The sequence below is a fragment of the Bos mutus genome, chromosome 25 (assembly GCF_027580195.1).
Source record: "Bos mutus isolate GX-2022 chromosome 25, NWIPB_WYAK_1.1, whole genome shotgun sequence".
NCBI classification, from domain to species: domain Eukaryota; kingdom Metazoa; phylum Chordata; class Mammalia; order Artiodactyla; family Bovidae; genus Bos; species Bos mutus.
Genome location: NC_091641.1, coordinates 13,692,107 through 13,717,760, shown reverse-complemented (window position 1 = coordinate 13,717,760; position 25,654 = coordinate 13,692,107). Strand labels below are relative to the sequence as shown.

The window sequence follows — 25,654 nt, the reverse complement described above, 5'->3', positions numbered from 1 at the left end:
TCAAATCCGTGTCTCTTGAGTCTCCTGCATTGGCGGATGGATTCTTGACCGCTGAGCCACTTGGGAAGCCCTCTCTATAACACACAGTTGGGCAAAAATCAAGGCCAAATGGGGAATTTCAAAATATATGAGGTTACACAGGCTGGAGCAAATAATTGTGTATGGGAATAAGGGAAGCTTCAAAGAAAAAAGCTCTGGGACTTCCCTGGTGGCCCAGTGACTAAGACTCTATGCTCCCAATGCACGGTGCCCAGGTTCAATCCCTGGTCAGGGAACTAGAGCCCACAGGCCGCAACTAAATGTTAGTATCTTCTGCCGCAGCAAAAGATCCTGCATGCCATGGAGACCTGGTGCAGCCAAATAAATAAACGTTAGAAAAATAATAATAGAAGGAAAAAAGCTCTGAAAATAGAAGAGGCTGAATTCTGAATGTCATCCTGACCAAATGTACACCGTAAAGCTTACATCGAAAAGACAAAATAAACCAATAATCCTTAAGGTAACGCATTATAGCAGTAGTACTGGAAAAATGATTACAAACCAAACTTTTAAATTATTTTTGAATAATGAAATTAATATAAGGTAAACATTTTTTTATTTGTCATAGGTTCAGAAACATGACTCAGGTTGGTCTACATTTGACATTTCTTAAAGTTCCAGATTTTTAGAAGAAATAAGTAGGAGAATGGGAAAAACTTAAGGCAGTGTTGTAGTAACATTTATCTTTCTTGCTTTGATATGCAGCTGTTGAACATTTTTAGCAATTATGACTTCTGATCTGAAATACTGCTTTATCTGTTTAAGCTAGAAATAAAAAATGTAAACCTCATTGGCTCAAATTTCTTCCCAGGATTTCAAGTTTCGATTATCGTCATAAAAAACAAATTATGTAAGTAAAACGGAATCAGTGAGGGGGGTCTTGAAGACTGTATCAAAACAATATTTCAATTTCAGCATTAAAGTGTGTGTCCCATGTTATTCAACAACAAAAATACTTCTTCTAACGTTATGAGAAAAAACTTTAGAGTTCGTCATTTCAATTGAAGTTTTTGTAAAATGGGGGCACTTCTGAGAGATTGTATTAGCAGTGGATTCTGTGTGCTTATAAAACCAATCAAGACCTGTTTAGGTCAAGAAATCTTTTTCACTTAAAAATACTTCCGTCCATAAAATACATCTGATCTGTATGTTTATTTTGAGTGAAACCCTACTTTGTGTTCTAGACTATCTCTTTTGAGGATAAGCAGATTTTAAACAACTTTTACATTGTCTATTTAAGTGCTCAAATACTAATACTCAAATTCAATTACATCCCAAATTATTTTCACTAAGATTTACCAGGTATTTAACAGAACAGGCCTGCCTTGAACAACCCCCATTCCCCAAACAAACAAGTTTAATCCTGCTAAGAACTTGCCCATACTCGCCCATCCTACCAGACAAAAGGCAGAGAAAAGAAAATGAGTTAGGAAGCTGTCTAGAAATACAAGCCATAGCTTAACAAAAATAAAAAGTGGTTTATTGATTACATAAGATTTCAGCTCTAATAATATATAATATAAACTTTAAGAATTAGAAATAAATGACTTTATATTTTACCAAGAATAATCTAAGTTATGGCAGCATGTTTGATGAATATTAAAGTCCTGCAGTCATCATATATCTATTTTTCAGAAAATCAGGAAGTCATCATCCAAGTTTTATATTATGTCGTGATATAGTTACCCCCATACACACGTTTCATTAAGTAGAAATAAGACATTCTATGTTTTCTTTTTTGGCAAATCCTCCTTTTCTGTCATACAGATATACCCTCCTAACATTAATTTCTTACAACGTACAAAATTTAACTTTTTATCCGAAAGAGTTATCTCAATAACTTTCACCTGGGAAAGCTACAAAGGGCATGAGGCAACAACTGAATGCTTCTCTGAACTTCGATATCTTGGATTTTCACTTTTGCCTAAAACCCCATCTTATAATTAAAACTAAATGAATTCCACATCATCATACTTACTGAGGAACGTCTTTTCGTGTACATGTTTGCCACAAAGATGCAAAACAGCAACTCACTCATCTGAACAAGTATTTGGCTGATCACACAAAGAAAACAGGACTGTGGGAAATGAAAACGCTTTAGTGTTTGATAGCTGAAGAGATAGGTGACGGTCACTCGAACTTCTCGTCTCCTTCTTCCACGTCTTTCAAGCTGAGTACTTCCAAGGAGCCCTTGCCTTTTGTCTCCTTTTTTATGAGCTCATCGACTTCTCTGAAGCAGCCGGGGTCAATGAGACACACCTGAAACATTGAAAACGGCTGCTGACCACACGAGGACACAGCTTTAACTTTTCTTTCATAAAAAAAAAGAAATTTTTTTTAATTGGAGGATAGTTGCTGTACAATGTTGTATTAGTTTCTGTTGTACAACACAGTGAATCAGCTATAAGTGACGAAGCTGTAACTTGCTCTGAGATGAATATGCCACACTTTCTGGGTCTCTCTCTGACTGCACAGGATCGGGGCTAGCTTCTAGTCTAGACTCTGCCCTTCAGTAAGCACTCAGGTCCCTGTGATGAAGCCCTGATTTCTCTACTGAGGATGTTTCCAGATTCCTCAGCTGTAAAATGAAGTGGTTAGATTAGAAGGCTGTGGTCCTCTGCATATTAAATTTAGCACTGAAATTTATAGTTCAATGAAATCATCTCTCTGGAGCCACATTTGAAGGGAAAAAAAGTAAGGGGGAGGAAGGCCTGTTTAGAAACCATGTGCAAAGTTTTGCAAAGATTTTAGAACTTTGGAGAGTTTTGTTGTTTCACATCTACAGTAAGAAGTTCAAACAATCCTCTAGAACAACAGTCCCCAGCCTTTCTGGCACCAAATTTGTGGAAGATAATTTTTCCACGGATGGGGGCGGGGAGGTTTCAGGATGATTCAGGCACATTGCATTCATTGCACACTCTATTTCTATTACATCAGATCATCAGGCATTAGATCCTGCTCTAGAGCTCATTTATTTGTCAGGAAGCTGTAAAGCTCTAAGATGTGGGTTTACAGACAGCTGAATTTACATGTTATCTGAAGCTGTGGGGTGAGGACCCAGAGATGTGATGTTTTTGCTCGCTGCTTTTTAAAAACATTCTGTGGCAAATGAGACTGAAAGAAGATTCACTGTAAAATATACTCTCTCATCAAAAACGAGCATGACCCATATCTCCTTACTGGGAATCATTTAACTAAAAAACAAACACAAAGAAATCTTAAGTGTTCTTAACTACAATCTTGTTCTACGGAGATCTTGACCTTTTTACCTAATTCTAGGTTAAGATGTTTCTGGAAATGTCTTACTATTCACACTTTCTAAGTGTCTGGGCCACATTTATGACTACAGAAGAAACTATTTTGGTCATGAGGAAGCAAAGAAACAAGAGTACGCTAATCTTACAATTTCTAACTGTTGACCGTAGTCTTCACTTTCGATAACCTTGATCAGTGGCTTGAGTTTTTCTTTCAGCTTCTTCCCTTCATTTACTGGAAGGATGAACCGAAGTCTCATGTGAGCACGTTCTATCTTCATTTTCTCTTTTAACTGCTTTATCACTTCCAAAGCCTATCAAGACAAAATGAAAAAATGTTTGCAATTTCTTTGTCTCTTCTGATGCATTACTGAGGAAGGTATTCAAAATGAAGCAGTTTCCTTCTAGCTGGACCGGGCAATGGTTTTTTAGATGACATGAAGAACATTAGCAACTATAGGGAAAAAAATAGATAAACTGAACTTTAAGACTAAAACTTTTGTGATTTAAAAAACTGTCAAGAAAGTGAAAAGGCAACCCATAGAATATGAGAAAATATGGGCAAAACATGCTTTTTATTGGGTACTAGTAGCCAAAATATATAGAGAAGTCTTGGGCTTCCCTGATGGCCCAGTGGTAAAGAATTCAAATGCAGGAGACATGGGTTTGATCCCTGATCTGGGAAGATTCCATGCCGCAGAGCAACTGAGCCTGTGCTCTAGAGCCCATGCTCTGAAACAAGAGAAGCCACTGCAATGAGAAGCCCACGCACTGAAACTAGAGGAAAGCGTGTGCAGCAACAAAGACCCAGCACAGCCAAAAAGAAACAAAATTATTATATATACGTGTGTGTGTGTATATATATATATAAAACAACTCACCTGCTGTTTCGTGCTCTTGTTGGGTTTGACTGAATAGTGGATGTCCTTCATGGCTCTCTCAATAAGGATAACGGTGTATGGTCTCTTTGTTTCAGGGTTCACACATTTGTCGGCCACAATAGTTGCAATGTCCCTGAACATCTGCTCCAGCTGTGTGTGCCGTTCTTTGTCTGACACTTGAACCTCTCCTTTAGTCAAAATCTTAAAAAAAAAAATAAGAAAAAAACAAGTTTAAGAAAGCAATGTCTTTGTTCCACACTATTTGTTAACTAACCACAGGAATGAAATACTAGGGAATAAAATTAAATTTCATCCTCTTCAGCTATGATATTTGGTAATAATTTGAGCTCTGCCTAAAGGAGGCACTGGATTACCTTGTTTTGAAATCTTACTTATTTAGATGGGGGAAGGGGTAAAGGCAATCTTAGCAGAGGGTGGAAATGATGAAACACTTGAAAATGAAAAAAGTTCTCTTTTCAGGTTTATTACACTAAAGAAATATATAAGTGGACAAAAAATAGGCAGTTTAGCAGATAATCTGATTTCTGGAGGCTTTTGCAAAAAATATCCATGTCCTGGGACTTCCATGGTGGTCCAACTTCCAAGGTTAAGAGTCCACCTTGCAATACAGGGGATGCAGGCTCGTTCCCTGATGGGGGAACAAAGATCTCCCATGCCACTGAGCAACTAAGCCTGTGATGCAATTAAGACCCAACACAGCCAAATAAATAAATATAAAAAGAATCCATGTCCTGAATTATTAAAAGTGATGTTGTACAGATCAAATTATTGCAAAGTAAATGTTCGCTCCAAAAAAAACCAAACAGTACATTATTAAAGCTTAACATACCTGTAATACAATACCTAACGCTAATGGATATCAGGGTCAGTGATGGATATCAGGGTCAGTGACGCTGCGGCCCTGAGAACTCACCTGCTTACAGATTTCAGTCTGGTCATCTGTTCCAAATGCACTGATGAGATCTTCCTTCTTTGCAACCTGACCTTTGGAGACATTTACAAACACTGAGTGGGTCTGTAGCACTTCATCAAGGTCTTTTTCCCTTGTGAGGATAGAAGAGAAAGTCCTACGTGAGTACTCTTGAAACTTGGACATTCATTCACACTTAAAAGACAAGATGGGCAATGATAATGTAAGAAACAACAAATACTCCTAAATGACTCTCGGTGACATTTTCAAAAACCAGAACTCTGTTTGGATTCGCTTTCATTTATAGGGGAAAAACGTCGTGGGAATATGGGTGAATCACTGAGGGGTGGGGTCCGGCTGGTGCCAAGGAATTCCGATCCCTAGATGGCAGCAGTGAAGTCAAACTACTGGGCAGAGAACTATGACAGACGCACTAACTACAGAAGTACCTGGAAGACTACGCCCTTTGCCTTGATCATTATTTTCAGAAAAGGACCCCGATTATGGAGGTTTCTTGGCTGTAGCTTTTATGACACCAACAAAGCAAAGTAAAACCAAACCCGAAACCAAAACTACCAATGATAAAAGGGAATGTTTGGTTTAGACGCGAAGCCCAGGCAGCAGAAGTAAGTTTCCTATTCTCCTTCGCTGACAAGACCCCAGTTTGGCCGGTTCATTAGACGACCAGAGGCCGCCTCCGAGGCTACCCGCTTCGGCCAAGGCCCAGAGGGAGAGGATCACTCACACGCCGCTCCGCCAGCCCACGACCTTGTTTTTGTAGCAGGCGATTTCGAAGCGCTTCCCGGCTCGCTTCATCCGTACCACGGCCACATTGGTCAGGCGGATCTGGTTTGTGGGGGTGAAGATCGACATCTTGGCAGCTCACAGATCTTGGGGCCGGCGAACCAAGGCAGGCCCGCGCCGCTGGCCACAGGGCCACCCGCACCTAGATGTAACCACCCGGCGGCGCGCGGCACAGTAACGCCCGCACACTGCGCGGCGCCGTAACTAACCCGGCCGCCACAATACAGCCACCCAACTTATTGCGCAGGCGTCAGGTGTTGCGGAAACCCGGGGAGGAAGAGGGACCAATAACGTCTGTGGATTTTGACTTTTACGACATTGTTCTGCGCCGGGAAAGAGAGGCGCTCTTTCTTGACGCAAGAACTCCGATTGGTTGTGGAGCCGAAGTTTGGTGACCGGGTGGAAACTTAGTGCCTGACGCCTTACAGTTCCGCCGATTTCAGGGTCCATCTTAGCCTTTCATGATGGAAAAAGTTTAACACCAAAAACATTTAGAAAAAAGTGTAATGAACTGCCATGTACCCATCACCCCGCTTCAACACTTACCAACATTTTGCCATTCTTGTTTCATTCTCCCTCATTTTTTTTTGTTGGAGTATATTAAGGGAACTCGTCATAAGGTTAGCTAAATTTCCAACAGATACATGCAACAAGATTAACTATAATCCCTTAATAGCATCTCCTAGCCAGTCCATTATTAATTTTCCCCTAAATAAATAATGACTTTTTACAGTCGGTGTGTTTCAATTGGGATTCAAACGGGCTCACACGTTGCATTCGGTTGATGATGCCCTTAGTCTCTTAACGCAGACCTCTTCTCTCGCCCCTCCAACCTTCCCTCCACCCCAAACTACTCCTGTTTTTCCAGTAGTCATGTACGGATCTGAGAGTTGGAGCTTAAAGAAGGCTGAGTGCCAAAGAACTGATGCTTTTGAACTGTGGTGCTGGAGAAGACTCTTGAGTCCCTTGTATAGCAAGGAGATCCAACTAGTCGATCCTAAAGGAAATCAACCCTGAATATTGGTATATATCAGTTGGAAGGACTATATATATCAGTTGGACATAATGTATCAGTTGGAAGTACTGATGCTGAAGCTCCAGTACTTTGGCCACCTGATGCAAACAGCAGACTCACTGGAAAAGACCCTGATGCTGGGAAAGATTGAGGGCAGGAAGAGAAGGGGGAAGACAGAGGATGAGATGGTTGGATGGCATCGTCGATTCAATGGAGATGAGTTTGAGCAAACTCGGGGAGCTAGCGAAGGGAAGGAAGCCTGGCATGCTGCAGTTCATGGGGTCGCAAAGAGCAGGTCGTGACTGAGCGACTGAACAACAACTCTTGTTTCCAACCCTGCTTTGTCTGCACCCAGGCCTTCCTCAAGGAGAATCAGTCCTGGGTGTTCTTTGGAAGGACTGATGCTGAAGCTGAAACTCCAATACTTTGGCCACCTCATGCGAAGAGTTGACTCATTGGAAAAGACCCTGATGCTGGGAGGGATTGGGGGCAGGAGAAGGGGATGACAGAGGATGAGATGGCTGGATGGCGTCACCGACTCGATGGACATGAGTTTAGGTAAACTCCGGGAGTTGGTGATGGACAGGGAGGCGTGGCGTGCTGCGATTCATGGGGTCGCGAAGAGTTGGACACGACTGAGCGACTGAACTGAACTGAGGCCTTCCTCCTCAGTGTCATTTGTTTGGGGCTGGCAGCCCTCCCGCTGACTTGCCCTGAGCTCTGGGCGGTACTTTCCTTTGGGCCCGCCCCTTTATCATCTGAGCCAATCGGAGCAGGGCCCGGAGGGCTCTGGCTTTCTCCCACCGAACTCTGGGCGGAGCTTCCCCCTCGGCCCGCCCCTTCCCCCTCTGAGCCAATCGGGACGATCTGCAACTGGCATGGCTGTCCTCAGCTCCTCTGGCTCCGGGCATACAGCTAGTGCTGCGAGGTAGTTCTGGCGGCCTCCCAGTATTCACACCGGACCCTAAGTTTCTTAGGTCCGCAGACCTGGTCTCTTGTCGGGCCGAAGGGCTCAGGCTCTGAGGAGAATGGGTAAGGGCCCCAGACGGGCAAGTTTCGTGGGGCCAGGAAGGGAGGAAATCATTTTTCTGAGACCCTCGGGCCCCTTCCTCTAGAATGTGTTGCCCTTTTCCGGCCAGGATCGGTGCCACTGGGCGCTTGGGAGGACAGATCCCTGCTTGTGACCTGGCTTTTGCCTTCTGAGGCTAGGAGATTAATTTAGAATTGCGCTTCTGCCCTCAGGTAAAACACAGAGAAAACTGCCTTTCCCCATTACCCACGTGTGTTGAGGACTTTTGGTCCTTTCCTGGGCGGAGTGGCACCTGTAAGCCCCAAATTTTAGACTTCGTCTTTGAAATTGCCCGCAGACTCAGCTTTTGAGGCCAGGTCCACCCAGATCTCCCTTAAAAACTGTGGGGCTTGAGGTCAGTCATTTGAGAATCCTTTGCGAGTAAGCTTTGGGTCTCTAAGAATAAAATTAAAAAAAAAAAAAAAGAGGAATACTTCTAGTATTATTTTAAGCTTTTCTGATGGAGCAGCTAACAAAAAGAAAAGTTAACTCGTAATTCCAAGTACAATGTTTTGACTTTATATTCCTTTCCTTCCAAATGCTATATCTAAATGAAAATAAATTTTTTTATTTTTTGAATTAGCATTTTATCATTATGATAATTATGTCATGTTATCACATAATGTGTATGTGTTGTTTTATTAGCGTTGTATTTTACAGATTTCTGAGCAGGGTTTTTGAATATGAAGATTGGCTTTTCTTTTATAATGCTTATAAGGATGGGCATCATTGTATGTGTAACTTTATAAATAAAATTGTTTATATGGATCATTTTAAATTTAGATCCTGCTTTGGATACCTGGGACTTCTCCTCACCTTTAATATCATTATGGATAAACAGGTTTTACATATACTTGGGCTTTGCCTTTGGTTTTAGCCTTTGGATTTGTTTCCAGATTGTCATCAGGAAGCAGGTGAGTGGAGCTGCTGCTGTTGTTGTTTTTTCCACTGGAGAGTATTTGGCATCAGATTTTATAGGGACTTCAGAGTGCAGATTTTCTAAGGCTTCCAGAAAAATATGGAAATTCTAAAAAGAACTTTTGATTACTTTCATATTTGGTCTCTAGACATACTTTTATCATGCCCCCATTTTTTTCTTGTTAATTTAAAAAAAGCGTTATTTATTTATTTGGCTGCACTGGGTCTTAGTTGTGGCATGTGGGATCTAGTTCCCTGACCAAGGATTGAACAGGGGCCCCCTGCATTGGGAGCGCAGAGTCCTAGCCACTGGCCCACCAGGGAAGTCCCTCTTGTCAATTTTTATAGATTAAGTTATTTAGCTTTTCTTTGCTGGACTGTGGACATCACATTCTTAAGATACAGGAGGATTTTGTAATGAAAAATTAAATTTTACAAATACTGAAAATCTGCTCAGCACCTTTAAGGGATAGTAGTCTCTTTTATTTCCACTAATTAGAATCAGAAAATAAATTTGTACTGTCACTCCACTAAAACACATTAAACGTGAAAGTATGTATAGTTTTATCCTGGAGGGAATGGGAATCATTATAGTCTTAAGAAATGTGGTCCCTGGTTTTAAAGAACCTAATTATATCAAGGAGTCAATATTTGAGGAGTACAATCGAAAGATTAAGAGAATAATAAAATGGGTCAGTATCTGAGCTAATGTTCATCCCTAATGAAGTTGGGAGAAGATTGAAACTTGATGGATATTGTGTTTATTTCAAGAACAAGAACTCACCAGAGAAAACCACTCCAAAAGCATCTCAGAATTTGATGACGAATGGCTATATCTCTCATCCAAAGAAGGAAGTCTTTGTGTCTGGAGTGAAGATATTTTATGGTTCTCAGACTGGCACAGCAAAGGTGAGAACTTTATATGACACTTTTCCTTGGGTCTCCTGATCTTTTAAGATAATCTCTGAAAAGTGTTCTTTAATGTCTGGTGGCCACTGTCTTGCAGGGTCTTTGTTCTAAAACTTGCTTCTGCTCAGCAGAATGGAGACTTGGAGTTCCAAGTCCATTATTGGCTATAGAAGTAGAGACTAGTGAGAAATGGCAGCAGTAGTGTCCAGTATGGGTCCTTATGTTCACAACTTCACACATCTATTTAATTAAAATCTATTTTGATTTCTAACAGTGTTAAAAGTATTAATGATATATGTTGAATACTGTATAGATACAAAATGCAGATATAGAGCTGAAAGATGCTTTAGTTGTATCTGAATGCTGCCTGTTTTTTTTTGTTATGAAAGTCACAGCTATTTATTGCTTTCTAGGAAAAGAATCTAAGACTAACATGAAAATAAATTGAAAATTTCAAGTCGCTATTTTGGTAGAGTATTATAGAGAGTTTTACTGCCCTCTTGTGTATGTTTTGTAGAATACTACTCTTTTTAAAAGGTTTTCAGTAGTTCCTGCTGTGTATCCTAATTGAAGGTCACTTATAATTCAGTTCAACTCAGTTCAATTCAGCAACAGAGCATGAAACAGGAAGAAATGTAAGAAAGGCATCTGGGCTGCCAACACAGAGTCCTTTTTTTGTTTTTCATAAAAAAATCTCATTTCTAGCCTCTTTTATGCATGCTTTTACATTTTTTAAAAAAAGATCCAGTTAATACTTGCAGATAGTAACAAATCCATGCACACAGAGGGTTCATAATGAAAGTACACTTTGGAGAATCTATTTTAACTATTTATGTTTTTAGTTCCTCTGAGGGTTATTTCTTGAACCCGCTGGGCCACGTTTCTAGATTTATTCCAATTAGATAAAAGTTATTGACTCCTTTTATCAGTCAGTTCCTCAGATCTCAGCGCCCTAATGTTGTTGCCCTCATAGATGATATGAATTCAGTGGCACACCTCCTTTAAAGGTGTGCCATCTGAATTTGTCTGTTTGGCTTTGAAGTTGGTTGATTCATATTTGGCTGAGTATAGATGACTAGGTCAAAAGTTTTTCCTTCCAACTTTGACAGTATCACTTCAGTGTTGCTGAAGAGGAGGCTGGTTGCCGCATCCCTTCATAGATGAATTTTTTTTTTTTTTGGTTGTTGTTCCTGGAAGCTTTTAGAATCATTTGTTTGTCCTTGATGTTTGGAGCTTGTATGAGACAGGGTCTAGGGTGGGTCTTTTTCAGACACTGTATTGGATACTTGTGCTGTTTTGTTTTGGAAATTTTGTGTGAATTAATTCTGCTAATATTTCTTGGGTCAACTTTTTTTTCCCTTCTGTTTTCTCTGTTCTTTATTTCTGGGACTCTGTTGGATGTTGGACCTTTTGGATGGTCTGTGTTTCAAGGGAGTCACAGTGGTAAAGAACCCGCCTCCCAATGCAGGAGATGTAAGAGTCGCGGGTTCGATCCCTGGGTTGGGAAGATCCCCTGGAGGAGAGCATGGCAACCCACTCCAGTATTCTATCCTGGAGAATCCCATGGACAGAAGAGCCTGGCAGGCTACAGTCCATAGGGTTGCAGAGAGTTGGACAGGACTGAAGCGACTTAGCATGCATACATGCTACATTTCGAGTCCTTTCTCTCATACTTTTTCTTAAATTTCAACTCCAAACCTTTAAAAAATTTATTTATTTATTTATTTGGCTGAGCTGGGTCTTAGATGAGGTATGTAGGATCTTCATTTGGGTATGTGGGGTTTAGTTCTCTGACTAGAGATTAAATCCAGGTTCCCTGCATTGGGAGTGTGGAGTCTTAGCCACTGGACCACCAGAGAAGTCCCCCAAACCTTTTTTTTTTAATGTCTTAGTTAGGTTATAGTGTTTTTAATTGTAAAAATTCCATCCTGTGCAATTTTTATAGCATCTGTTTCATAATTTAAAAATGCATTTCAGTGAGTTCCTTTGTCGGTCCCATGATTTAGCCACTCCTTCAGAGTTTCTGCTGCTGATATTTCTCTTTCCTGCTGCTTGTTCTCATCATGGTCTTGGTGGTCCGTGGTTTTCTGTTCATATTGGGGGTGAAATGATGGGGTAACTGATGTGGCTTTTCTCAACTCCAAATAGATTTGTTTTCTCCGGTTGTAAATTCCTGCTGGATGCTCTGTGCACGGTGGCTCAGGGTACGCTGTGTGACCTATTGCCTATTGGCCCCACATCCCCCTCTAACTACCACCTCAATGTTTTTTTGTGTGTAGTATCATTCCTTGAAAGTGTTGTCTGTGCTTGCCGTCTCTGGTCTTTGTTCTGTTTTTCTTGACCCATTTCAGGTAGGCTCGCGTGACTCGCACGTGGCTAATTCATCCTCAGTCTTCATCTTCCTTGACGTGTTAGCTGCACGACAACGCCTTCCTTGTTGACATACTTTCTTTATTGAACTTTGGGACACTTGTCTCTAGGTTCCCCTCCTCCTATGCCGAGGCTCACCTTCCTCACTATCATTGGTGGGTTTCTACCCATCTTCTTGCCCTCCAAAGATAGGAGCATCTCAGGGTACAGTTCTTCAGACTGTGTCTTTATCTGCACTCACTTCCCTCTCAAGGGATCATGTTATCTAGAGCTCTCAGTTCTGTTTATCAGAGTTTTTCTGTAAAGGGCTAGATATTTTATTTGGTATGTAATTTTTTAGATTTTCAGGTTTTATAGACTGTGTGGTCTTTGCTGAAGCTGTTCAGCTCTGCTGATGCCTTGTGGAAGAGGCCATAGATAATTTGTAAATAAATGAGCATGAGTGTATTGCAGTAGTGTCCATCACTCAGTCGTGTCCAACTCTTTGAGATCCCATGGACTGCAGCCTGCCAGGCTCCTCTGTCCATGGGATTCTCCAGGGAAGAATACTGGAGTGGGCTGCCATTCCCTTCGCCAGGATATCTTCCCGACTCAGGGATTGAACCCGGGTCTCCCACATTGCAGGCAGATTCTTTACCATCTGAGCAACAGGTATTCCAGTAACCTTCACTTGTAAAAACAGAGGGCTGGGTTTTGCCTGCAGGCCTTAGTCTACTGATGCCTTAGAGCAGGCTTAGCTTTAGTCCCGGCAGGTGGTGAGCCAAGTGTTAGGCTACCAAGTCAAAAAGAGGAGGAGGTTTTTCCTGGGGTGCCAACATCTGGCTAGAAGTTGTAGCCTTCTCCAAGCATCGGTTCATTTTGTTTGGAGAAGAGCTTGCCGGAGTCTGCCTGGAGGTAAAAGGTGAACACACACAGCAGCTCTGGATTCACTGGTCTCGTATATAGGTTCTCTGCTGACTGGTTCTATTGTGGCCCATGGCTCCCTCCTATTTTTGTCATAGTGACTGACAGATCCCAGAGTCCCTCCGGTTTTCTGTTTCTCCTGAGGCTTTCTTCTGCCTGTCAATCTACTTCTGTTTGGCTTCTCTCTTCCAGAATTGTGTTCACAGTTGTCACATTTCCCATTCTATCCCCTCTTTAGTATTTCTTCTCCGTCTATATGTTTATTGTAGAAGGGCAAATCAGCCTGAATGTCAGAAAGCCAGTTGAGATCGAATCCCTTCTGTGTACTTGTAGAGCGAGAACAGCACAGCTGAATGATTGATCTCTGTAAAGGTGCTCGAGAAAACAGTAGAAGTGAGAATAGTATTTGTGTTTATGGTGATAACTGTCAGTCAAGTGGGAAAGTTTTTCCTGATAAATGTCTCCTTCCCTGGCCAACAGGAGTAAATGAAGACTGTACCTTTCGCTTATTTAGTTTATTGGAGACTGTATTTGATTTTTTTCCCCTCCTATTAGGGATTTGCGACAATTCTGGCTGAAGCACTTAGCTCCCTCAATCTGCCTGTGGCAATGATTAATCTGAAGGACTATGACCCAGATGACCGTCTCATAGAAGAGGTTGGTAATTGTCTTATTTTTCCTTTGGTCACAACTTTCAATTTTAATTGACCTCCTGTGTTCTGGGATAAATAGACTCTTCAGATAAAATTTAATTTTCACGCTAAGGGATTTCCACTGGTTGAGTTTTCAGGATCAGTGAGAGGTGCCGAGTAGGCGGTGAGTGCTGACTCTGGAGTGGTTGGGGCTGGTCCCTCTGGGGTGTTAGACTGAAAGCTTGGTATGAAGTTCCCTCCTGCTTCCAATCTCATAATCAAGGAGGTTTGTCACTCACGGCCGGGTGCCGGGTATGTGAACCTACTGTCAGCCTACTGAAAGGTCGGGGGCCACTTGGGTAACAGAAGTAGTGTGGGTTTTGGAGTTAGAGAAATCTCTTACTGCCTGCAGGACCTCCAGGCATTACATCATAGCTGTGAGAGCTTAATTTCTTCACCTAAGGAATGTCCCGCCCCCTCCCTCAGCCTCGCCCAGGTAGGGAGGTTGGCCCACAGCAGAGGTTATCTGGGTGTGGTCCTTGAACTGGCAGTATCAGCCTCTCCTGGGGACTTATCAGGATTGCAGAGTCCCAGGTCCTGGCCCAACCTCATTGAAGCAGAATCTGGACGTGGTGGGGCTATGTTTGAACAAGTACCCCAGGTGGTTCTGGAGCAGCTCAAGCTGGAGAAGCGCTTGAAAGAGGCGTCCACAAACCTTTTCTGTAAAGGGCCACTTGGAAATATGTTGAGCTTTGTGGGCCAGCCAGCTATGGAGTTCTGCCTTTGAGACAAAGCAGCCAGAGACAATATTCAAACGAGTGAGTGTAACAGTGTTCGAGTGAAATTTTATTTACAAAAGCAGGCAGCAAGCAGGATTGGGCCTGTGGGCTATAGCTTGCCAGTCCTTTCTTAGTGGAGAAACTTTTAGCCGTACACGTCCATTTTCTTTTTCCCCAAGAACACATTGGAATGCAAATGAGTGAGCTTGAATCTGCTTGAAATTATTTGTTAAAAAATTATTAGCAGGACTTCCTTGGTGGCCTAGTAGTTAAGAATCCACCTTGCAATGCAGGGGACGTGGATTCAATACCTGGTGGGGAACTAAGATCCCACGTGCTGGGAACTGAGCCCACGTGCCACAACTACTGCGTCCATGTGCTCTGGGGCCCAAGCACCACAGCTGGAGAGTCTGTGAGCCACAGCTCAAGATCCTGTGTGCTACAACTAAGACCCAGCGTGGCCAAATAAATTTAAAAAATTATTAACAAGCTTGGGTACTTAATTATCGTAAAGGGTTACGTGGGGGTGACAGAGGATAAGATCGTAGGGTGGCATCACTGACTCAATGGACATGAGTTTGAGCAAACTCCAGAAGATAGTGAAGAACAGGGAAGCCTGTAGTCCATGGGTCTCCGAGTCAGACATGACTTAGTGACTGAACAACAGCAACAACTTATAACGTAGTTCCTGGCTTGGATCTATGAAGACATACTCAAGCAGATGAAATTCTGTGGCTAATAGGACTGTTGATGTGGTTTTTTGTTTCCCATGGAGATGTTGATGCCAAGTGTTAAGTCACTTTACATTTAATGTTTTATTGTTTTAATTTTTCAGGGAATTTTTAGAGCTATTTCTTCTATATTTCTTCCTGACTGATTTGGCATTAGTTTCTAATATGATATTAGTTTCTAAGCTGGGAAATGGGATGGAGTATATGGTGAAGGGCACCAGGAGGTCTGTTGGCAGGAACAGAGGGCTGGGTTTTCTCCCCTGGCTGTGTTTTCTTTCTTTTCTGAAAATAAGTAACATTTCTAAAAGCACCCTTAGAGGCCACTGTGTTGTGAATGTCAGCATTTCAGAAAGGATTTTCTTGATTGAGATAACTTATGTCTTGGCCACTCTTCTGAAATAATGACTTTTCTTGGTTAGGTTACTAGTAAGAATGTGTGTGCCTTCCTGGTTGCCACCTACACTGATGGTCAACCGCCTGAGAGCGCCGCGTGGTTCTGCAAGTGGCTAGAGGAAGCAGCCAACGACTTTCGATTTGGCAAAACGTACCTGAAGGGGATGAGATACGCGGTGTTTGGCCTGGGAAATTCTGTGTACTTGAGCCACTTCAACACGGTAGGTATATTTTCATTCGGTCATCTTTTTAAGATGTGTGTTCTCCACCTGCCACCACCGCGCTGCCCCCCCGCCCCCACCCCCATATTTTCAAAGGAATTAGGCCAAAGGTAAAATTCAGATACATAAATATTTTGTTTACTGCCTTGCCACTGAGGAAGCCTGTTAAGTTTTTGAACTCTTCACTGTGCCTCTTGATAACTCCTGTGCCTCGGCGGAAGTGCTTCATACTGTAATAAAACACATTTCTGGCTGTGAAGTCATGAGTCTTGCCAGATGGGTTCTGTTTGTACCTTGTTATTTCATGGTCTTTGGCCCCAGAGGTTTTACTACATTTTGGAAGAAACTGATTTTGCTATCGAGTGGTTTCATTCTGACTATTACTTAGAAGAGTCGTTTTCAAGTTCTTCTTTATGTACTAGCTCCTAGTTTAAGAAAAGAGTTTGTCTGCCCTTTAAAAAAAAAAAAAAAAAACTTCTGCAGAATCTCATCTGAATATATCAACTGCACCCCTGGATGGATGGGGCTGGAGGGCACCTTTTTTTCCCCCCTGTTCAACATTTTTTTAAATTGGAATATAATTGCTTTACAGTGTTGTTTTAGTTTCTGCCATACCACAGTGTGAATCAGCTGTGTGTGTGTATATATATCCCCCCTCTTGAACCTCACCCCCAGCCTTCATCCTGCCGCTCCCGGTCATCACAGAGCACCGAGCTGAGGTCCCTGTGCTGTACAGCAGCTACCCACTAACTATCTGTTCTACACACGGTAGTGCATATATGCTAATGCTAATCTCCCAATTCACCTCGCTCTCCTTCCCCCACTGTGTCCATATGTCTGTTTTCTGCATCTGTACCCCGAAGCCCTTTTGATGGAGCGATTCCTTCTTCCCAGCAGCCACCGAGGACAGTCCCCCAGCGGAAGCCCCAGCTGTCGCAGCGCAGACTGGCATCTTCTGATCCGGAGGGCTGTTCTCGCTCACCCGTCCCTTTCTCCCGCAGGTGGGGAAGAACGTGGACAAGTGGCTCTGGATGCTCGGTGCTCATCGGGTGATGACCCGAGGGGAGGGCGACGGCAACGTGGTGAAAAGCAAACACGGCAGCGTTGAGGCTGACTTCACAGCTTGGAAGACCAAGTTCATCTCCCGGCTGCAGGCGCTCCGCAAAGGAGAGAGAAAGCACTGCGGGGGCAACTGCAAGAAAGGCAAGTGCGAGTCTAACCAGCGTGGCTCAGAGGTGGCGGAGCCAGGGTCCCACGTGCAGGAGGAATTGCCTCACAGAGACGCCGAGGTACGGAGCCCATGGAGCCATGTCTCCCTGTTTTCCTCCTGTGTTTGGAGATGCTGAACCTTTCCTCTGTCTGAAGTGCTTTTCTTGGCTTCCGGTTGGAAGGAAGAGCTGAAACTCAAATGGGGCGTGTTCTAGAGGGAGCGGGGTCTTGGGTTAAGCCATGTTGGGCTGGGTGCTGTCCTTAACCTGTTCTCTAGTCGTTGCCTTGCTGGAGTCCAGTAGGTTTCTACCCGAGTGTGCAGGTGAGGAAACAGGCCTGGAGAAGTTAAATGTGTCCAGAGCTGAGCTCATGATCTTTTTACCCTTTAACCACATACTCCTCCTGTTGTCTCTTATTTAATGACTCCAATCATTCAAACTTGAAGGCTGTGAGTTATCCCAGATTCCTCCCTTTGATCCCTCACATTCTAAACATTTCTCTTTCTTCTTCCTTCGGACACCCCAGTTCCTTTGAGGCTTGTGTTGTCAGGCTGTATCACTGCTGTTACCTCTGGGCCACTGGTCACTTGTGTCTTTTGGGAACAACTTTGCATTCTCACTTCCTGTCTTTCTCTCCACCCTTGTTCCTGTCATTCCATGTATGCAGTTGTCTCTTTAAAATCTCTCCTTGGATGTCTAAGGTATCTCCTCTTTGACAAATTCAAAATGGAACTCTTCCTCTCTACTCTTCCGGTCTCTCTGCAAGTCTTTCTCATCTTAGGAAACACCACCACCATCTCCGTTACTTAAGAAAAGGAACCAAAGAGCCATTCTCAATTCCTCCCTTTTCCTCATTTAATTCCTCACTTAAGTCTGGTTGCTTCTTTGTTTAAATCAAGGGTTAGGAAACATTTTTGGTAAAGGGCCAGCTAGTAAATATTTCCAGCTTTGTGGGCCATACTGTTTCTGTTGCAGCATCAGTTCTGCCATATTCTTAAAGTAACCATAGATGATGTGTAAGTGATGGGCTTCTTTAGATTTGACTTGGAACTGGCTGGCCTCTAGCCTAAAATATCTCAAGTCCATCCAGTGAACTCACAATTTGGGAAGGATTATTAGACACTTTGCTACTTTTTACAATTAATGTTCCAGGATGAAGAGCCCTTTGGGAGCACCAATGAGGAAGAGTCTGATACTGAGGACCATCTGAGTTCAAATCCTGTCATTGATGTTGAAGACCTCGGCAAGATTATGGATCAGGTGAAGAAAGAAAAGGTACCATAATTTTGGGAAATGGTGAGCTGGGATCCTATAGTTGGTTGACAGTTAGCATCATCTCTTGGTGCATAGTCCATTTGAGCTCATAATTGGACAGTTTTATTTCTCTTCCTCCTATTTTGTGAGTTTTATACTTTTTTTTGCTGTTGTAACATGGGCTTTGTGAAAACCTTTTTTTTTTTTTTTTCAAATTGGAGTATTGTTGCTCTACCCTGCTGTGTCAGTCTCTACCATACAGCAAAGTGAATTGGCTACACGTATACATATATCTCCTCCCTTTTGGAGTTCCTTCCCACTTAGGTCACCGCAGAGCACCGAGTAAAGTTCTTTGTGCTACACAGTAGGTTCTTATTAGTCATCTATTTTATACACGTGTTGTTGTGCTAAGTCACTTCAGTCATGTCTGACTCTGTGCGACCCCATGGACTGTAGCCCGCCAGGCTCCTCTGTCCATGGGATTCTCCAAGCAGGAATACTGGAGTAGGTTGCTGTGCCCTCCTTCAGGGGATCTTCCCGACCCAGGATCAAACCCACGTCTCTCAGTCTGCTGCATGGGCAGCCGGGTTCTTTACCACTGGCGCGACCTGGGCAGCCCCCCTGTTTTATACACAGTAGTGTCTGTACGTCAGTCCCAGACTTTGTGCTGTCTCTCCTCTTCGGAGGTTAGACTTGCCTCTTCTCCCAGGGGGCGTGTTCATGCGCCTTTGGAGCCCTTGTCCCTGGCTGTCTCCCAGCCTGGCCCTTGCACCGGGCGCTGCGTGCCCTGAGAGATGTGCTTCTGACGGTCCTTGCTCCTTCTGAGCCTCTGGTTTCCTCTCTTGAGGTCTTTCATCTGTTCTCCTCTCTGGTTGCCTAGTGCGTCAGGATCTGAGATCTGGCCCATCCCCTCTCCCCCTCCCAAGGGGGTGCTCCTGAGTTCCTTCTTCTGGGAGCACAGACCGATTGCTCCCCAGCAGCGGTGCTTACTCGCTAAGCCACCAGTCAGGCTTTCTGGATTTCCTGGGCAGGAGTGATTCACCAGTCTGAGTGCAGGCGGCACATTGTAGCTTCTCTGAGGAACCCTCCTCAAGCCTCTTTCCTGGGGCTTGAGGTGAGATGCATCCCCTGACACCCCCAAACATCTCTTCATTTGAGGCAGATGGAGCTCAAAATACCTTACTGACATCCTCTGAAGAGTCCCTCAAGCATGTGCTCTCGTTATCTCCATACTCTCTACCCTTTCATACCCTTGGCGTGAGGGAGGCACTCAAGGTTGTTAAACTGAGGACTTCCCTGGTGGTCCAGTGGTTAAGACCCCACGCTTCCAGTGCAGAGGGGTGCAGGTTCGATCCCTGGTTGAAGAACTTAGATCCTGCATGCTACGCAGTGTGGCCAAAAAAATTGTTAAACTGGTTCTCAGATATTTCCTTTAAAAATTTATAACTTGATGTGACCCTCTCTTTTGAGTTTCCTTTAATTTAATACTGTGTTTGCTGCTGCTGCTGCTGCTAAGTCGCTTCAGTTGTGTCCGACTCTGTGTGACCCCAGAGACGGCAGCCCACCAGGCTCCCCCATCCCTGGGATTCTCCAGGCAACAACACTGGAGTGGGCAATACTCTGTTTACATATGTTCAAAAAATTCAAAGAATACAACCGTCTGTCCTTGTTCTTTCTAAACCCACAGGTAACCACGATTTACACTTTGGCACTGTTCTTCTAGGTATTTGTTTTATGGCCTTTACAAACACACCTGCATTTTGGTATAACTTCATGTTTCGGGCTATACAGATGGAATCATTTTGTACTCCAAGTCTACAGACTGCTTTTTTCTGTTTTATGTGACAACTTTCTTTCCAAAGCCTTGTGAGTGAAATCTGCCTAATTAATTTTAATGCCTCTGTAGCAGTCCACAGTTATGTCCTGTTGTTATTTGACTCTTGTTGATTAACATTTAGGTGTTTTCTAATTTCTGTAAAGAACACTTTTTTTTTTAACATGTTTTTAATCCCTGAATGGTACTCCCCTCACCCCACCAACCCGATTCTTTACCATCTACGCCACCGGGGAAGCTCTTTTTTTTGGCCATGCCATGCAGCTTATGGGAGTTCCCCAACCAGGGCTTGAACCTGGGCCACAGCAGTGACTGCACTGAATTCTAACCATTAGGCCACCAGGGAACTCCCTCTAATGAACCCTCTCCCTCTTATATTTTTCGTGGCTGATATAAATTTATCTTGAGTAAATTTACTCAATCTGTAAAATTAAATTTGTAAAAATTTCTGGATCAAAGAGAATTTTATCATTTTGGTGATATTTCCAAATTGCCCTGTGAGAAGTTGAAAATACTTTAATTTCTTGTCACAGTATAAGAGAGACATGAGAATGCTTGTTTCTCTGTACCCTTGCCAACCCCCAGATATTCTCAGTCTTTTAAATCTTGGCACCTGAAAGGTGAAAAACCATAACCTTAAAAAATAATAATTTGCATTTCTTTAATTTTGAGTTAAATCCAACGTGTTTTTTTTTTCCCGTGAAGCGTCTCTTTCTGTCTCCCTGGAGTTAGACAGCTTAGAAAGTCTGAGGGCATAGTTCTCGAGACGGCTTTCACTTCTGACAACACCTGCAACTTTGGTGGTGGGGGGCAGGTCCTAAAAACCACCCTTAGATTCGGTCATTTGTTAGAAAGACTCACAGGACTCACTGAAAGTGTCCATCCTCACCATTGCAGTTCATGGCTGGGAAAGGGCAGAATAGTCAGCTGAAGGAGGAGAGACACAGCATTCTGGGAAGCATTCATTCATTCTCCTCAGGACGTGCTACTTCTCAGCACAGATGTGAGATAAGATGCTTGGTGCATCACCAACCTGAGAAGCTCACTGGAGCTTTGCCGAGCTTCGGTGTCCAGAGTTTTTATGGGGCTTCATTATGTGGTGGTGGTGGTTTAGTTGCTAAGTCATGTCTGACTCTCGTGATCCCATGCATTGTAACCTGCCAGACTCCTCTGTCCATGGGATTCTCCAGGCAGGAAAACTGGAGTGGGTTGCTATGCCCTCCTCCAGGGGATCTTTTGGACCCAGGGATGGAATCCGGCTTTCCTGCATTGCAGGCGGATTCTTTACCATCTGAGCCACCAGGGAAGCCTCTCATTATGTAGGTTTGGCTGATTGATTGCCCCTGTGGTTGAACCCAGCCTCCATCACAGTGCCCCCAAAGTTTGGCATGAGTCACCCTATTAGCATTAACTGTTCAGTGTCTCCAAGGAACCCACCACATATAACAAAGATACTCCCCTCACACAGGAAGTTCCAAGGGTTTAGAGGTTACTTTGCGGGAATGGGAATCAGGCCAGACTTCTCTTTGGGCAAGGTGAAATTCTATTTTTAAGACTTTTTTCCCCAAAGATTTATTTACTTTTGGCCGTGCTGGGTCTTTGTTCTGCTCATGGGCTTTCTCTAGTTGTGGGGGATGGGGGCTCCTCTTTGTTGTGGTGCGTGTGCTTCTCGTTGTGGGGGCTGCTCTTTTTGCAGCGCACGGGCTTTAGGCTGCGTGGGTTCAGTAGTCGTGGCTCAAGAGCTATTGATGCTGGCTCGGTAGTTGTGGTGCGCGGGCTGTCCTCTGAGCAGGGATTGAACCCGTGTCCCCTGCATTGGCAGGCAAATTCTTAACCACCAGACCACTGGGGAAGCCCCTTTTTTTCTTTCTGATGTGGACCATTTAAAAAATCTTTATTGAATTTGTTACTATATTGCTTCTGTTTTATGTTTTGGATTTTCGGCTGCAAGGCATGTGGGCTCTTTGCTCCCCAGCCAGGGATCAGACTGCATTCCCTGCATTGGAAGGTGAAGTCTTAACCACTGGGCAGCCAAGGAGTTCCCAAGGCAAAATTCTTTACTAAACAGGGTCCTTTGCCCATGCTTATATTGGGTTATTTGGCTTCTTTGGTAAAGTTCATAACCCCAAAATACTGTGTGTCAGACTCTAAACTACAATGCAATTATTTTCCAAATATAAAATTGCGATTGTTCCTGTTGCAGCATTTTGTTACTTTCTTCCTGATACTTCCGTGTGTTGGTGTTGCTGCTGTCTTTTTTAGTAGCTTCTGTATTTTAGAAGCCCTGCATGCATGCATGCTAAGTTGCTTCAGTCGTGTCCAACTCTGTGTCCCTATGGACTGTAGCCCTTCAGGCTCCTCTGTCCGTGGGATTCTCCAAGCAAGAATACTGGAGTGGGTTGCCATGCCCTCCTCCAGGGGAATCTCCCTGACCAGGTATGGAACCTGTGTCTCCTGCATCTCCTGCATTTGCAGGTGGATTCTTTACCGCTGAGCCGTCGGGAAAGCCTTTAGAAACCCTAGCAGAGAAGTTATTAAGAATGACAAGTGTGTGAGATGTAGATTCAGGGTCTGGGCCAGCTGGTTTGTAACTTGGTGCCTTAAGGGCAATGCTTAATCTTCTCTGGCCTTAATCCCCTTGTCTGAGAAACATGGACCTTAACCTCTGCCCTCCTCACAGCACTGAGTGAGGTGAGAACCTGTGTGTGCAAATGCATTATAATCTCCGAAAGCCTGACGGATTGAAATGGGAAGTAAATATGCTTAGACATTTTAAATTTGCTTAGGCATTCTGTTGGAGTTGGTCATTGAGTCTGTTTTAGCTTTTCTGCCGTTGTAATTAGCACTGGTCTGAGACCCTTAGCGTATTAAAAAACAGAGACATCACTTTGCCAACAAAGGTCCATCTAGTCAAGGCTGTGGTTTTCCCAGTGGTCATGTATGGATGTGAGAATTGGACTGTGAAGAAAGCTGAGCGCCGAACAATTGATGCTTTTGAACTGTGGTGTTGGAGAAGACAGAGAAGGCAATGGCATCCCACTCCAGTACTCTTGCCTGGAAAATCCCATGGACGGAGGAGCCTGGAAGGCTGCAGTCCATGGGGTCGCTAAGAGTTGGACACGACTGAGCGACTTCACTTTCACTTTTCACTTTCATGCATTGGAGAAGGAAATGGCAACCCACTCCAGTGTTCTTGCCTGGAGAATCCCAGGGACGGGGGAGCCTGGTGGGCTGCCGTCTATGGGGTCACACAGAGTTGGACACGACTGAAGTGACTTAGCAGCAGTAGCAGTTGGAGAAGACTCTTGAGAGTCCCTTGGACTGCAAGGAGATCCAACCAGTCCATTCTAAAAGAGATCAGTCCTGGGTGTTCTTTGGAAGGACTGATGCTGAGGCTGAAACTCTAATACTTTGGCCACCTCACGCGAAGAGTTGACTCATTGGAAAAGACTCTGATGCTGGGAGGGATTGGGGGCAGGAGGAGAAGGGGATGACAGGATGAGATGGCTGGATGGCATCACCGACTTGATGGATGTGAGTTTGAATGAACTCTGGGAGTTGGTGATGGACAGGGAGGCCTGGCGTGCTGCAATTCATGGGGTCGCAAAGAGTTGGACACTACTGAGTGACTGAACTGAACTGAGACCCTTATGGCAGAAAGTGAAGAGGAACTCAAAAGCCTCTTGATGAAAGTGAAAGAGGAGAGTGAAAAAGTTGGCTTAAAGCTCAACATTCAAAAAATTAAGATCATGGCATTTGGTCCCATCACTTCATGGGAAATAGATGGGGAAACAGTGTCAGACTTTATTTTTTTGGGCTCCAAAATCACTGCAGATGGTGACTGCAGCCATGAAATTAAAAGACGCTTACTCCTTGGAAGGAAAGTTATGACCAACCTAGATAGCATATTCAAAAGCAGAGATATTACTTTGCCAACAAAGGTCCATCTAGTCAAGACTATGGTTTTTCCAGTGGTCATGTATGGATGTGAGAATTGGACTGTGAAGAAAGCTGAGTGCCGAAGAATTGATGCTTTTGAACTGTGGTGTTGGAGAAGACTCTTGCAAGTCCCTTGGACTGCAAGGAGATCCAACCAGTCCATCCTAAGGGAGATCAGTCATGGGTGTTCATTGGAAGGACTGATGCTGAGGCTGAAACTTCAATACTTTGGCCACCTCATGGGAAGAGTTGACTCATTGGAAAAGACTGTGATGCTGGGAGGGATTGGGGGCAGGAGGAGAAGGGGACGACAGAGGATGAGATGGCTGGATGGCGTCACCAACTCGATGCACATGAGTTTGGGTGAACTCCAGGAGTTGGTGATGGACAGGGCGGCCTGGCGTGCTGCGATTCATGGGGTCACAAAGAGTTGGACACAACTGAGTGACTGAACTGAACTGAACTGAGACCTTTTTTACTTAGAACGAAGTATTGATATTTTCTTGGTTTACATATTCCCAGAGTTACAGAGTCAAAGCAAATGTATAATTTTATGACTTTTAGTAAAAATCTGAGTAATTTTCACAGTGAAATTGTCTTAAAGTTGGATAAATTTCAGTGTGTGAGATGCCTGATTTAGGTAGATTTCTGGATCTACCAAGTTAAGAGCAGAATTTATAGCTTCAGGGCTTCCCAGGTGGCGCTAGTGGTAAAGAATCTGCCTGCCAATGCAAGAGATGCAAGAGATACAGATCCAATCCCTGGGTCAGGAAGATCCCCTAGGGTAGGAAGTGGCAACCCATCACTCCAGTATTCTTGCCTAGAAAATCCCATGGACAGAGGAGCCTGGGGGACTACAGTCCATGAGGTCGCAAAGAGTTGTATACGATTGAGCGACTGAGCACATTTATAGCTTTATTTGTAGTAGGTGAAGATTTGTGGGATAATTTTTTTCCAACTTCATTGAGATATGATTGACAAAATTTTATATACTTAGGTTGTATAATGTGATTCTTTTTGGGTGTATAATGTGATTTAATATATGTATACATTGTGAAATGCTTTCCATGGTCAAGTTAACACATTGACCATTTCATGTAGTTAACACTGTATGCGTGTGTGTTTGTGTGTGTGTGTGGTGCGTGTGTGGAGAACACATAGATCTACTTTTAGCAGATTTCACATGCACTGTAAGGCTTTGGAATAGTTTGTGGGTGTATTTTTTCTTTGCCTTTTCATCTTATGTCCATTAGAGGGCGCTGGAGAAAAAGCACTAAGGAAAAATTTGGACATCCATGTAAATTATTTTTTGAAATGAAATGATTCTGGACTTTATGAACTTCAAGCAGCTGGCTTAAGATATTTCAGGTTTCTCCTAGAAATCTCATAAAGTCATCAGATTTAGGGGGGAAAATACATATATATATATATTTCCAACTTAAGTACAGCATGAAAATCAGCCACCAGTGTTTGATTTTCATTATTATGTGGTCGCAGCAGAGTTCCCATTTGTGTCCTGTGTGTTCACTGTCTATTGGGCACAGTGTACTAAATTCAGTGATGGGTTTCT

At 43.5% G+C, this 25,654-nt stretch overlaps 2 protein-coding genes across 6 annotated transcripts in view; one reads left to right on the top strand and one right to left on the bottom strand.

Moving 5' to 3' along the window:
* Positions 1 to 578: 578 nt before the first annotated feature.
* SBDS (SBDS ribosome maturation factor) lies at positions 579 to 6,179 on the bottom strand. The gene is made up of 5 exons (XM_005889877.3): positions 5,851 to 6,179; positions 5,109 to 5,238; positions 4,175 to 4,375; positions 3,443 to 3,607; positions 579 to 2,298 (listed from the first exon to the last, which is right to left on the bottom strand). Exons 1-5 carry the CDS (start codon positions 5,976 to 5,978, stop codon positions 2,170 to 2,172), a joined length of 753 nt encoding a protein of 250 aa, XP_005889939.2. The 5' UTR covers positions 5,979 to 6,179; the 3' UTR covers positions 579 to 2,169.
* Positions 6,180 to 7,781: 1,602 nt separating this feature from the next.
* Positions 7,782 to 25,654, top strand: part of LOC102274921 (S-adenosyl-L-methionine-dependent tRNA 4-demethylwyosine synthase TYW1) — a 148,277-nt gene continuing 130,404 nt past the window's right edge. For 2 of the 5 annotated variants that reach the window (XR_011462561.1, XM_005889876.3), the window contains exons 1-7: positions 7,782 to 7,956; positions 8,777 to 8,907; positions 9,683 to 9,820; positions 13,649 to 13,750; positions 15,655 to 15,849; positions 16,851 to 17,138; positions 18,210 to 18,332. Coding sequence is in view for 4 of the 5 variants with exons in the window: in XM_005889876.3 (XP_005889938.2) it covers positions 7,953 to 7,956; positions 8,777 to 8,907; positions 9,683 to 9,820; positions 13,649 to 13,750; positions 15,655 to 15,849; positions 16,851 to 17,138; positions 18,210 to 18,332 (981 nt within the window). In the remaining variant the exon portion in view is untranslated. Of the gene's footprint in view, positions 7,957 to 8,147; positions 8,167 to 8,776; positions 8,908 to 9,682; positions 9,821 to 13,648; positions 13,751 to 14,408; positions 14,544 to 15,654; positions 15,850 to 16,850; positions 17,139 to 18,209; positions 18,333 to 25,654 lie in introns of those variants that run through there. The other 3 variants (XM_070362110.1, XM_070362111.1, XM_070362112.1) reach the window with 3 other exon arrangements.

Excerpts from the sequence above, each read along its gene's own strand:
- SBDS (XM_005889877.3), bottom strand. The coding sequence starts at position 5,978 with ATGTCGATCTTCACCCCCACAAACCAGATCCGCCTGACCAATGTGGCC. Across the intron at positions 5,239-5,850 it reads GTGGGCTGGCGGAGCGGCGT|GGAAAAAGACCTTGATGAAG; the intron begins GTGAGTGATCCT and ends TATCCTCACAAG. Across the intron at positions 3,608-4,174 it reads ACAAGAGCACGAAACAGCAG|GCTTTGGAAGTGATAAAGCA; the intron begins GTGAGTTGTTTT and ends TTGTCTTGATAG.